Source organism: Elephantulus edwardii, unplaced genomic scaffold (assembly GCF_000299155.1).
Source record: "Elephantulus edwardii isolate Elephantulus edwardi_28Jun2011 unplaced genomic scaffold, EleEdw1.0 scaffold00022, whole genome shotgun sequence".
Taxonomy (NCBI): Eukaryota; Metazoa; Chordata; class Mammalia; order Macroscelidea; family Macroscelididae; genus Elephantulus; species Elephantulus edwardii.
The window spans coordinates 21435880-21449953 of NW_006399772.1; the positions used below are offsets into that span (position 1 = coordinate 21435880).

General features: G+C 37.3%; 1 protein-coding gene across 1 annotated transcript in view; it reads left to right on the forward strand.

Annotated features, from left to right (window-relative positions):
* Positions 1-14074, forward strand: part of CAPZA2 (capping protein (actin filament) muscle Z-line, alpha 2) — a 54945-nt gene that overhangs the window by 14136 nt on the left and 26735 nt on the right. Inside the window, exons 2-3 of the mRNA XM_006882664.1 lie at positions 11352-11415; positions 13321-13372. Of these exons, the coding sequence (XP_006882726.1) occupies positions 11352-11415; positions 13321-13372 (116 nt within the window). The remainder of the gene's footprint in view (positions 1-11351; positions 11416-13320; positions 13373-14074) is intronic.

Below are 14074 nucleotides of genomic sequence, written 5' to 3' on the forward strand. Positions count from 1 at the left end.
CAGAAGGCCCCACCGCGGAGTCTGACTGTTCCCCGCTGTCACGGAGGGAGGGAGCCCAGCTCAGTGAGGCATGAGGTCAGAGAACCCCAGCCTGGGCCACCCCTCTGTATCCCAGATCTTGGATGCACAATCAGACCAAGTCCCAATGCCACCATCCACGCCACTCCTGATTTTTTACAGGTGAACTTGTGACAAGTCTGACTGCTGACCGTCCTTGGGGCCAGTGTGCTTGCTGACCAGGCTAGCCATCCTCTTGACCTGATGGGAGGACCAGGCCGCCCACATTCCTGACTGATGGGGGGGACCAGGCTGCCCAGGCTCCTGACAGAGGCCGGCCAAGGAGGAGCCCTTGGTGGACTTCCTGTGGAAAGGACTCTGGGCGACAATAAGTCTCCATCTCAAACCAAGACCAACTCCACCATTGTATCGTCGCAAGGGCACACACTGCTTTTGCAAAGTGACATCTTTCAGATACTTGGTGGCTTTCCGGATATGCATGTCCTTGATGACCTGGGCAGTTTCTCGGGTGTTCTTAAAATCGACCAGGAGATTTGAGCCTCTTGATTTGCATGATTTTGTGGGGTTTTCCGGGTCAAGCGAGTAGTGAACCATGTTGGGAGATTACCTGAAGCCGCTAACAGGAAAAGGAAGAGCAGAGGCTCCTGGGAGAATTTATATTCCCTATTTTCTAACAACACATCAGGAAAAATATGTGGCATTTACTTGAAGTTTTTCCTCATTATCTGCAATCCATACACCTCTGATTCTACTGACATTTGAAAAAGAGAAAGTGTCTTTCATTTACTTGATGAAAAGCAGGAATTTGCTGAAATGTGCTGTGTTTTCACTTCGTGGAGAGAAGATAGCATTCTTTCCTTTAGAGAATTCTTTCCAAGAATCTTGGACTCAGCTTCATCTGATAATTGAAAGATGAATATCTTTGCTTTCCCTGTTTCATCCATTCACAACTGAAGCCTGTTCACTCTCTTTGGGTCTTTGTAACTGATGCAGAGAAAGTCAGAAGCTATCAGGGTGACAGAAATGTTCAATTTTAAGGAAGTCCATTCCAATTTGAAGTCTTTGCATTTGCTCCATTAAAGACCACTCTCACTATTTAATAAACCAGTTTTATCTTCCCATTTCTGTGCTGGCATGTAAGTAGTTCTCTACAGACTGAGAAATAGAAGTAAAAGTGGCATACCCACTGCTGATGAGTCAGTTCTGAGTCAGCAGACTTCTGTCATGTATCTGAGGCTGTAAATGTTTATGGGAAGAGACTGCCCATCTTTCTCCCTTAGGGTGACTGTTGTTCGATTGGAACTGGCCAGATACTAATCTTTTACTCCTCTGATCACATCTACCATGTCTTTCCTAGTTGTTTGATAATTTCTGAAATTTTTGTGGAGTTGTAATGAGTCTGCAAAGTCTGCTTTCAGGGATCTTTCTAGAGTATTGAAGAGCAACAATGTCAGTCTGGAGACTAAGATGTGCCTGATCCAGACCGTGCAGTTACTTGCTATGTGTCAGAGAGCTGGATAGTGACTAAGGATGATAGAAGAAGAATCAATGCCTTTGAGTTGTGATGCTGAAGAGTGTTGAACTTATATGAACAGTATGAACAGTCCTGGAGAGGGTGAAACCAAGCTGTTCCTTGAAGGCAGGGATTCTGAAGCTCTGTCTCTCATACTTTTGGCACATGGCCAGGAAAAGGACAGCATGCTTGGAAGGGTGGAGGACAGCACAGGAGAGGAAGACAAAAGATGAGATGATTTGACTCAGTGACTGGAGAAACAGTCTGTTGGCGACAATGAGATTGGTTCCATATACGGCAGGATTCAGAGCTACTGTGCATAGATAAGGTCACTGTGAGTCACAGGTGACTCAATGGCACATAACAACAACTCTGGAAGTTTTAAAATCTTTAATCTTACTCAACCCAAACCCCAGTGCCCTGGAGTCAGTTCCTAGTCATAGCGACCCTTAGTGCAGAGCACAGCTGTTGAAGCATTGTGGAGATGGTGCATGGCTTGGCCTGCTGTGAGCTGGGATCAGGGCAGTGGCACCTCCCGACAATGGCAGGACTACCTCGTAGAGTTTCCAAGACCGAAGATCTTCACTGGAACAGACTGCACATCTCTCTCCCGTGGTTGAGCAGAGATGGGGGCTGTGCTGCTGCATGCCAAGGAACATCTGAAACTCTCAGAAGCTGAGGGAGACAAAGCCCTTTCTTTAGAACCTTCAGAGAGAATTTGGCCCTGCTGACACCCTGAATTCAGACTGCTAACCTCCAGAATTCTGACAAAATACATTTTTGGTTTTTTAATCCATCCTTTTTTGGTACGTACTTTGTCTCAGCAGCCCTAGGAAACTGATACACCCCTGGTTCCCGTGGGAGGGTATGATTGACTTGTTTGAGTAATTCCATGGGCTGGTAAGAAACTAAGCCTACTACTCAAGGATAAGCAGGAACTGTGCCTGGTCCCCAATGATAAGGAGGGATATTTGCCTAGGGAACCTCATCCAAGTGGAAACTCACTTGGGAGGGAACTTGTGGTTAGGTCCTTTGAGGCCCTCTCCGTTTTCTCCAGATGTCAAAGCACACATAATATTGAACCTTCATTTTAGACCTTGTAGCACACATCTCCGTAGCACTGTTGTTATGTGCCATCGAGTTGCCTGTGACTCACAACGACCCTATGTACAACAGCTCTGAAGTCTGCCCTGTCCTGAGCCAGTCTCACTGACTCTGACTTATCTACCCCATTGCTCCATTTACTATATCAATCAATAGCACAAGCCTCTATCAAAAGTATTAGGTGATGATTCCTTTGAAAAGTAATATATCAAGATGTTTTTAATTGTATCTTTTTTTGGGTATCATTTGATCTTAGAGTTTTCGTTATGGCCTTCTGATAATTTGCACATTATTCTGATAAAATACTTCTCTGTACAATTCCACAGCACCAGAACTCCCTAGATAAAAGATGACTATATCATATATATTTACTAAGTATGGCAATATGAAGACGAGTTCTCAGTTTGGGAGACTGAATATAGTACTGTATGTGTGTGGGATAAGAAAAAGTGGGTAGATTGTAAGAGCTAGAAAATAGAAAAAGCAGAAAGGTAATTGCATTTATCGAATGCTTGCTCTGTGCCGTACTTTTAAAATTGTATTGTCTACTGTAAGTGAGGAAACTGTTTAGTTTGCTTAAGATACACAGGTAAAGAACAGGTGAAATGGTTTTTAAGTCTATGCCCTTAACAGTCACATTTTACAGTCCATGTGGAAGAGTGTTGTAGACCATGTTAAAGACTAAGGACTTTATTTTCTTGGTAGTGGGGAATTATTGAACGATTTTTAAGCAGGGAAGAAATGTGATTAGAATTTATATTAACAAATATTAATCTAATGGCAGAGTACAGAATAGATTTTGGAGAAAGATGAAAGTGAAGGCAAGACAACCAACCATTCCAGCAATCCAAAAACAAACTGGTTACATCCAAATAGGATGGTTATCAGAGACAAAAGAAATTGGAATTGAGAGCTAGACTCTGATCATGATTGACCGTGAGAGACGGGAAGAGAATGGAAGGATTTCATAGGAAGTTGTGCTGCTAACCCAGACACTGAGCATGTGTGCTGGTTCAAATCAGCCAGTGAGTCTGAGAGAAAATTAATTACAGCCTCAGAAACCCCCTGCCAGCTAGCTATGAACTAGTCTTAACTCCATGGCCATTAGTTTGAGTTTGGTTTGAATGAGACTAGTCTGAGATACTTTTGAACCATTTTGATTGAAATTTCTTAATAAATTACAATTATAAAAAAATAAATCTTAGTCTTGAAAGAGATTTGTGTGGCTGTAATAGAAACAATGGATATAGATGACATTGAGTCAGTTCCAGCTTGTCGGGACTTTGCATTGTGTTTCCAAGGTTTGTCTATAGGAGGAGACTGCTTTTTTCTCCCCCAGAGATTGTGATGGATTTAAATTGCTGACTGTTTGGTTAGCAGGCTGACATGTGGTGCACTGTGTCACCAAAGTGGCTTTCTTTATACATAACAGCTATAATGGGAGTTCTGGTGGCCTAGCATGAACTCTTTATAGGTAAGTCACTGACAAAATTTAGCAGGTGAAATTTAAAAGTCATTATGCACATAGACATTTCTTCACAGAATTGCTGGCCAGATTGGTGATAGTGTTGTTTTGGCCTTTTTTTTTCTTGTTGACATTCTTGCGTGTCCTATTTACCTTTAAGAAATTTCTATTCTTCATTCATATTTATCCGTTAGTATGTATACTATGTCCTTTTACTTATGTTTTAGAGCCTCATCTTTGGAGTCTATAATAAGCTGGTTTATATTTAGAGAATGTTATGTAGGAATAAGTGCTTATACTCACCATTATTCCTGCTTCTGGGATCCTTTAAGAGACTGGGAGTACCCTATAGGAAGACTGTTTCTTAACAAGTACTTGGGATGGCATCAGTAATTTTTATTATAAAAAGGAAATTATTTTTAGTCTTCTCAAGAAACTTAGGTAGGAGTATCTTTATCATATTGTACAGATTAGGAATCTGAGACACAGGTAAATTATACCTTAATGTCTTATAATTAGTAGATGACAAAAATACCATAATGATCTACCTACCTTAATAAGTTTTAGATAGTTATTATCATGAACTAACATCCTTAAGTAGAACTTTGCAATTTGCCCTTTTCAGTCCTTGAGTATGAAATTTTATTCTGTTCTCTTTAAATTTAATTCAAAGAAGTTTAAATATACCATGAGTTTATGTGATGCTTCTTACCATACCATCAACATTTTGCTACTAAGAGGTATCGGTGCAGAAGATTACTAAAGAAATGATACTGCTATAACCAATATAATTTAAGAAATTCTCTATCTTAAACATAATTTTGTATGTGTGTGCTTTCATATCAGTAAATTAGAATATATTTTCCTTTCTAATGAGAGTTCTGTAAAATTGAGTATAAGAAAAGAATCAAAGGATTATTAAAGAACAAAGATATTTACGAATGAAAGACTAGAAAAATACTGAGAAAACGCATATAGATATTGTTAGATATGTATCTAAAAGGTCATCAAAGGGTAGGACTTCTGGAATGAATGAGTAAAACTGGATAAAATTGTGAAAAACAATCTCGAAATTAATCAAAGGCATACAACAAATTAAAAAGCATTTATTCAAGAAAAATGTTATTCTTAGAAAGAATAGTGAGCATCAGTGGTTTTTTAGCCCAAGGCACTTTCACCACCACCAGTCCTACAGTGTGCTTTGGCATTCTGTTGTAAAGACAGCTCTACTTCCTTGCTTGAATAGACTTTCTGTCGAGCAATGGTGAAAAATCCCTTACTTGCCTGTTGGCAAAAGCATCATCAATCTCAGTGGCAGACAGTTAGGGAAGATGAGTGTCATAGCTCTTTTCAGTTGTGTGATACTGATTGGGACGAGCAGTGGAATGAGACTATTCCAGAACCAGAATGGGCCTTGCCATGATCGCAACTATTCCAGGTGATCCGGAAGGCTGTTGTTGTAAGGTACCTTCATATTGGTTTCACCTCATAGAGACACCGTGCACACCAGTCTGGAGGGCTGTACACATACATTATTTATCCCTGATGGAATGTAAAAATTTGCAAACACATGAAGTACAATCTGGACTGACTTGAAATAGTCTTTAATTTTGAAAGTAGTCTTTCTTAAGCTGCACAAAGACCCATTGGCAGAGAATATAAGCCTTTCTGGCTCTAAGTCTGTAAGGCCCGCCCATGACTAGTCAGGGAGTTTGTAAAGAGTTGCACTAACCCAAAGGTGGCACCTCTTCTGGTGGTTCAAATCACCAGCCACTGCTGGGGACAGATGGACATTTCCCACTGTGTGATTTGCACCTGAAGACTCACTGGAGGGTCAGCAATGAGTTGTTTTAGTTATTAAATGATGTAAGGCAGAGTTCCTAGGATGCTAGGTTTAAAAATTAAATGAAGAAATGGGGTGGGGAGAAAGCAGGAACTTAAGAGATGAACAGACCCTTTGCAGCACTCTAAATAGAATAGAAATTAAATAGAAATCAGTTTTCTAATTTAATAGAAAGTAAATAGAATCAGTTCATCAGGTTACCGACCATACAAAAGAGTGGCAGCAACCACCACCACAAATGAGAGGGGATTATACTTTGTTATTGTTATAATCATTAAAATGTCTAGTTCCTGACAAACAAATTATAGTACATGCAAGATAATCAGGGAAGTGTGACACATACAGGCCATGGGAAGTGGGGAAGCTGATCACAATGTATAGGACTTCCTTCAGGAGCCCAGGTGGTGGACTTAACAGATAATATCTTTTTTTTTAAACTACTGTACTATTATTATTATTAATTTTAATGAAAATTTACAGAGATTTTGGATTTCCATTCATTCATTGTTGCACTTTTCTCCCTGCCCAGAAAAATTCTTTCATTGTTAAATAATAACATCTTGAGAGTAGCTAATGTATAAATATCCTAAGAACTGAAGCAAACTGTTTAGAGAACTTAAGAATGTGAGAACATCAAATAAATACCATTGTATAAAAACAGACAAATGAGAATTCCACATATGCAGAGTGTAATAACTGAAATAAGAATTTACTAAGGGGACTCAATAGCTGATTTGATGGGCTGGGGGGATAATAATGAACAAAATTACAAGTAGAGCAGTAGAAGTCATCCATTGTGAAAAAGGAATGAAAAAAGTAACTGTTTTTTTTAAGAGAAAAAGTCTCCTTATGTATCTGGTTTTTTCCATTGTTTTGGTATCACAAGAGGGAGTACTGGTGGCACAGCCTACAGCACATTGCACTGCTAATCTAGAGGCTGCTTGCTCTGGCAGTTCAAATCTACCAGTGGCTTCTTAGGAGAAAGATCAACCGTCTCCTCCTGTTGCGATTTACAGCCATGGAAACCCGTGGAAGGATCATGCTGAGTTAGAATTGATGACATACTTCTGAGGTTTTGAGTTGAAACCACAAAGATTTTCTCTATGTGCCTTTAACATTTATTTAATATTTTATTTCTAAATATATGTCCATTTTAAAATGCAATTCTGTTACTTATCTATTCCTTCTTCAATTCTACAGAGTTGTGACTATAACTTTATTTTTTTGGTTTGGTTTGGTTTGGTTTGGTTTTTTTTAAATTTTAATGAACATTTACAGAGATTTTGGATTTCTGTTCATTCATTGTTGCACTTTTCTCCCTGCTGTAACTTTATTTTAAATATTAAAATTTGGTAGTGTGAGCCTTCCCATTTTGGTCTTAAATCCCAACAATTCAACTCATTGTGATTAAGTCAGAACTGACTCATAGCTGACACTGCTGTGGGCTTCCAGTGCTATAGATTGCACAGAGGAGAGTGCCCGTCTTTCCCTGGGAGCCACTGGTAAATTAGAGCTGTCAGAGAGGCTAAACCTTTGCTTAGCATTGAAAGTCCTAAGGATGAGGTCATGAGAACTCTGGCTATTCTATATTCTTTGCCTTTCAGTTTAAATTTTAGACACCAGCTTGTTTATGTGTACATAGAAGACCTATTTGAATTTTTATCAGAATTGTGTCTAGTCTGTAAAACTGGAGAAAAACTGAAACTTTCCAACACATGAACATAGCATATTCTAATCAAGTATGAGATATCATCTCACCCCAGTCAGAATAGCAAAATTTAACAGAACAGCAAGCAACAAATGCTGGCGAGGTTGTGGAGAAACTGGAACCCTTATTCACTGTTGGTGAGAGTGTAAAATGGTGCAACCACTGTGGAAGGCGGTATGGCGCTTTCTCAAAAATTTGCAAATAGAGATACCATTTGACCCAACAATTCCACTACTGGGAATGTATCCTAAAGAGACCATAATTGACATCCAAGCAGATATATGCACACCCATGTTTATTATGGCTTTGTTCACAATAGCAAGGAGTTGGAAACAACCCAGGTGCCCATCAACAAACAAATGGATAGAGAAGCTGTGGCATATTCACACAATGGAATATTATGCTGCATTGAAAAACAAGGAACTCATGCAGTATTATTAAAAATGGGTAAGCCTGGAGGACATTATGCTGAGTGAAATATCTCAGTCGCAAAAGGACAAATATTGCATAGTGCCACTGCTGTAAAATGGGACTGATATCAGGGTTGGGGTAAGACCTAGAAAAACTGGATAAATTGTGTATACTGCACTGAAACAGATGAGGGAGAGAATAATTTAAAAGCGATATATAATAGGGTATTATGGCTATCACAATAGTTCACAATTAAGGTTGCATAGTGGAATGTATTTGGGGCAGTGGGAGGGGTGTGGGGTGATTATGTACCAAGGAGAGAGTGTTTCTTTTACTTTTCAAAGCAAGGAGCGAACTGGGGGTGGGGAGGGCGGGGGGGGCCGGGGAGAGAAGTACAGCAATGAATGAATGGAAATCCAAAATCTCTGTAAATGTTCATTAAAATTATTTTAAAAAATAGCATATTCTACATTTATTTTAGTTACTTGATTTCATTTGTTCATCAGTGTCTTATCCTTTTCAGCTGGGTTATGTTATGTTCTGTACTGTTGAGTTGGAACCGACTCATAGCTGACCCTCCCGAGGGTTTTTCTGAGGCCATAAATTACACAGGAGGAGTTTGCCTGTTTTTCTCCTGTGGAACAGATGGTGTGTTTAAACTTGTGTCTTTGGGTTGGCAGCACAAATCCTTACCACTAATCCACCTTTTCCAGCATTTTAGACTGGTGTATATTTGTTAGATTTATAGATAAGTCATTTATGTCTTCTGTATATGTGTGCTGACACACATTACAATATTGTAATTTCCATTTCTAATTGTTCATGTTAATATATAGCAATAAGTTATTTATGTATTGGATCCTGTAATCTTATAGATGCTTATTAGTTACTTTTTTTAAGATTCATTAGGATTTCATTATAGACCATTTTCTACAAACAGAATATTTTAGGGTGTTTTATTTTACACTGTTCTGTCTTACACCACTGGCTAAGACCTTCAGTGTGACGTTGAATGAGGAGTGATGAGAGTACACAGTTTTTCTTAAGTTAGAGTGAAAAAACATTCTGTCTAAATATCAACGATGATTTTAGGTGTAGGCTTTTATCGGGTTAAGGATGTCTCTTTTTCTGGTTTGTTGAGTTTTTTTTTACTGTGACTGGATGAGAAGTCCGCAGAGTCATTTTCTGTGTCTTTTGAGAAGATACTTGTGCTTTTTCTTCATTGTTGTTAGGTTTCGTCAAGTTGGTTCTGACTCACCAGAATGAAACCCTTTGCCCTCCACTCTACTGTGCTTGAGTCTGCTGTTGTCATCACTGGATCAATTATTTTGAGAATGTTCATCTTTTTTTCACTGACTTTCTACTTTCCAAGCAGATGCTGTTCTCCAGGGATTGGTCAGACATGTTCAGAGTTGGTGAGACACAGTCTTGCCATATTCATGTCTCAGGAGCATTCTTCTGGCGATACTTCTTCTGAGCAGACCTGTTTATTGTTTGGCAGTCCATGCTCTAGTCAGTGTCCTTGGAACACCATCGTTTAAAGGCATCAACTCTTCAGTCTTACTGTACTTTGTCCAGCTTTTGCATGCTTATGAAGCAGCAGTGGCATCCACTCCCTAAACAACATGTCCATGGAAACGCTATGAACTCTGATAAACGACGATAGTTACAGAAAGGCTTCAGGCCTTTTGTTCCTAGGGTCTCTATGAGTTGTGCTTGACTCAACAACAGTCAACAGCATGAGGCTTGGATAAGGCACACTGTTGTCTTCAATGTAACTTCCTTGCCTTTTTTTTTTTTTTAATTTAGGTATTTCCTTGCTTTTTAACACTATAAAAAGGATCTCTCGTATCAGATTTTCCCAGTGCAATAATATACCATTTGATTTCTTAATTGCTGTTTCTGTGGGTGTTGATTGTGGACCCAACTAAAAAATCCTTAACACCTCAGTCCTTTTTTCCATTTATCATAATGTTTACTGGTCTGGTTGTAAATTTGTTTTCTTTATGTTAAGGTGGATTCCATACTGAAGGTTAGTCTGTGGTCTTCATCCATAAATGCAAGTCCTCTTTGCTTTAAGCAAACAAAATTGTGTCATCTGCTGATGGCAGTTTTGATGATTGTTCTTTCAGTTCTGCTGCTGCATTTTCCCTTCATTCACTCACTGACACTGCTTTTGAGTCAAAAGCGACTCACAGCTGACCCTCCAGCAGGTTTTCAGAGGTTATAAGTTGCATGAAAGGAGACTGTCCACCCTTCTCCCAAGGAGCAGCTAGCTGGTAGATTTTTTTTTAATTTTTTTTTTACTCCTGCACCAGTGAGTTTTACTGACAATGGGACAGTCAGCATTTAAATCCCTCCTTAATGCCATGTTACCCCATTCACAATACAAACCAAGCACAAGGCTTGGGTTGAGGTGTATATGGGGTCTTTCACTCTGCCTCCTGTTTCTATACAGTCAGTGCAAGAACACAGCCTGTGGTAAGCTTAAGGAGGCCTAGCTGGTAGATTTGAACTTTTCACCTTTGAGTTGGCAGCACAGCTCCTTAATTAGTAGGCCACAAGTACTCCCTGCATTTTTCCTTAGCTAATATTGTGAATTGTGCTAATTGATTTAAATATTGAAGCAGCCTTGCATTTCTAGGATAAAGTATTAGTTCTTTCTTAAATTTTTATTAAAGTGCTTGACGTTTTCTTTGCTGAAAATTTTGTACATGACATCAGTTTCCTTAATAGCTATGACTTAATAGATATTACAGGACTTTTTTCTACAAGTGATCTTTAGTATTTATACTTTTCAAGACATTTGTTCATTTAATCTAAATTGTTAATATTGGCATTTATTAATTTCTTTCTAAACGGAAGTGGTTGCTTATTCCACAGTGTTCATGTTTTGGCAGAAGGATTTTATCCATTCCACCAATTTAAATTTGCTCAGCAACATAATGTTGTGATTAAAAGTATACTGTTAACAGGTTCCATTTAGTCAACTATAAATCCTCGTGACCCTGTGAACAACAAACTGAGACCTTATCTTTTATTACTTTTTATCCATTTTAGCAACTCTGAATTTTATGTATTTGAAATTAAATGTTCTACTTTTTTGCCCATACGCAGTAGTAAAAGATTAAAACAATAAATTTAAGGTGCTTGAGTAAAAATATGTCACTGTTTTTAAGATCTTATGCCATTTTCATTTCATTAGAGCCTTGAAATACAATTTTCTATGTGTTTTGACCAATTTAGTAGAGATCTGTGTTATAGAAATTTTTTTTCATTTCTATTTTAGGTGCGTATAGCAGCAAAATTCATCATTCATGCCCCTCCAGGAGAATTTAATGAGGTGTTTAATGGTGAGTGCTAAATTCCCAACACTAAAACTTTCTGTACCAAACTCTTGTTTCTTAAAGGAATCAGTTCGATAGCCAAAATAATTGATCCAAGAGAAGTGTATAGAAATGTCTTTTTTGCTAACTTTATTTGCAAATTTCATAATTGAAATTTCTTTCAATTTTGATTTTGAAATGATTGAAATAAAATGTACTTTAATAATATATAATTGTATTTGAAGAAATTAATCCTTATAATTTAATAACTATAATCATAAGACATTGACTGTAGTTTCATTCTTGGGAATTAGTTTCTTTTTGGTAAATTTTATTTAAGTTACACAACAAGCACATATCGTACCTGTATCTTTAATAAAATATTTAGATAATTTTAGAAAGAAGAAATTATCTTCATTTTAATGAGTTTTTTTTTTAATTGTAAAATGCATTATTGTCCTCATTTTAAAGCAAATTCTCTTAGATCAATCTAAACATCCAAAAATGAGAGTGAAATGTCGTTTTACCCTGCTTAGGAGATGACAGCACATGTGAAAACAGCTTGTTACTTAAATTATATCTTATAAGTCACTTCATAGTGTGTCTTTCTTTAAACGTCATTGGTAAGCATATTCATAATTCACTTACTCAATCACTTACTCACTCCATTGGGTTTCCAAGGCTATAAATCACATAGAAGGAGATTGCTAACACCCCACCAGAGAGGCATGGTTTTGGATTAGCAGTGTAACTCCCCAAAGACGAAGCCAATAGAGTTTATAACTAGCCATCCATAAAAACCAAAGTCCCGTTACTGTCAGGTTGATTCCAATTAATAACAGCCATATAACGGAGAATAGTACTACCCTACAGAGTTTGCAAGGCAGTAAATCTTTGAGGAAGCAGACTGCCAGCTTTCTCCAGTGGGGCTGCTGTGGGTTTAAATTACCCACCTTCTAATTAGCACTTGGACCACTGCATCAGGACACCTTAGTCATCCATAGACCAGAAGTTTAAGTACAGTCTCCAGGTTGCTATAAAAACTGTAACAGTAAGCATGGTAGTATGAATGATAGAGGTAAAACATTTGCCAAGAAAATGGCCTGTAGTGATCTTACTTAAAAACTTTTTAAATACATGTTAGGATAAACTAAGGAGAGATTAAAAACTTGAGGAAGAGTTTGATTTCAGAGTTTGAATTGCTTATTATTATTTATCACAATTTTTCACAGATATAATGAGATATATAAAAATTAGGATAGAAACTTGTTTAGTGAAATTATAGGAGGGTTTTTTTATGTTTTAAAGTACTTTAATTTTCCAATATTTATTTTTAGTGTCATATTTTAATGTTTAATAATTAAATACATATTGGGACAAAATTAAGAATCAACAACCAAAATAAGATCACCTCATCAAATAAGGCAAAGCTATTAATTAAGCTAAATAAATTCAGCTGTTGTTTAATATTATCTTCTGAAGTACAGAAATACCGACATTTAGAGTCTGTTCACACAAGTTTTTTCTTTTTTTGAACATTTTTTTTCTACAAGGAAAATTAACTTGAAATTGCCTGTAATATTGGCATAGTAGTAGCATAGTTCTGAATATTTCTGCAGACACCATCTATTGGGTATACCTCATGGGGACTTAATTCTGTAGAGATAAATTATAGTAGTACACTTGCATCTACTTTGGAAGAGGATTAAATCATTTGGATTTCATACCCTTTCCTATTTTTAAGCAAATACCTGTTTGGATGTTTCCTAAAGATAGTGGTATATATGGTTACTTTGGGAATGAGAACAGTGTTTGATCATGATTGCATTTGAAGGAGGGGAGCATTGATAAATTGATTTTTAAAAAACAGCTTTTACTCTTTAAGCATAGAAGAATGAAATAGGAGGCATAATAATAATGTTGTTTTTACAGATGTCCGGTTACTGCTTAACAATGATAATCTTCTCAGGGAAGGAGCAGCCCAGTAAGTATTATATGTAACATAAGTAAAATTACACGAACGTGGTTTCGGGGCACTAACCTTTGAAATAGATATTTACACAATAAGTTCAAATTATGTAATTATGTAACCTACTGCAGTCTTTTTGTTAAAAGGGAAACAAGAGACACAGTTCTAACAGTAGAATCTGTATGTGTGTGGCTTATGTATTGTGTTAATACTACTTTATGAAATGCAAAGTTGGATAAAATTACTTTAAAAATACTCTTTTTTAAAAATTGTGATTGCATTAAATTTTATGTAGATTCTACTTTTTCAGTTATATGTTTTACCACAATAGATCGTTTGATCTTCGAGGGTTGAAAGTTTATTTATCCTTAAAAACTAAAAATAGTACCTTACAATGTAACTTATTTTGCCCATTTTCTAAACTTGAGTGATTCAAAGAGTAACCAAACTGAAATGAAAATTGCGCAGGATTTGTCTCTTGGAATAGCTGGTGGTTTCAGACTGTTGACCTTTCTATTAACAGCTGAGCATTGAACTTCTTGACCACTAGGGATCATCCTAGAGTCATTGAGTGACTCAAACTCAGAGTGTTTGAGTCAGTTCCAACTCATCAAGACCCTCCCTCAGGTTTCCTAAGACTAAATTGCAACAAGAGATTGTCCAACTTTTCACACAGATCCACTGGTGGATTTGAACCCTTTTAATACTTGCAGCAAC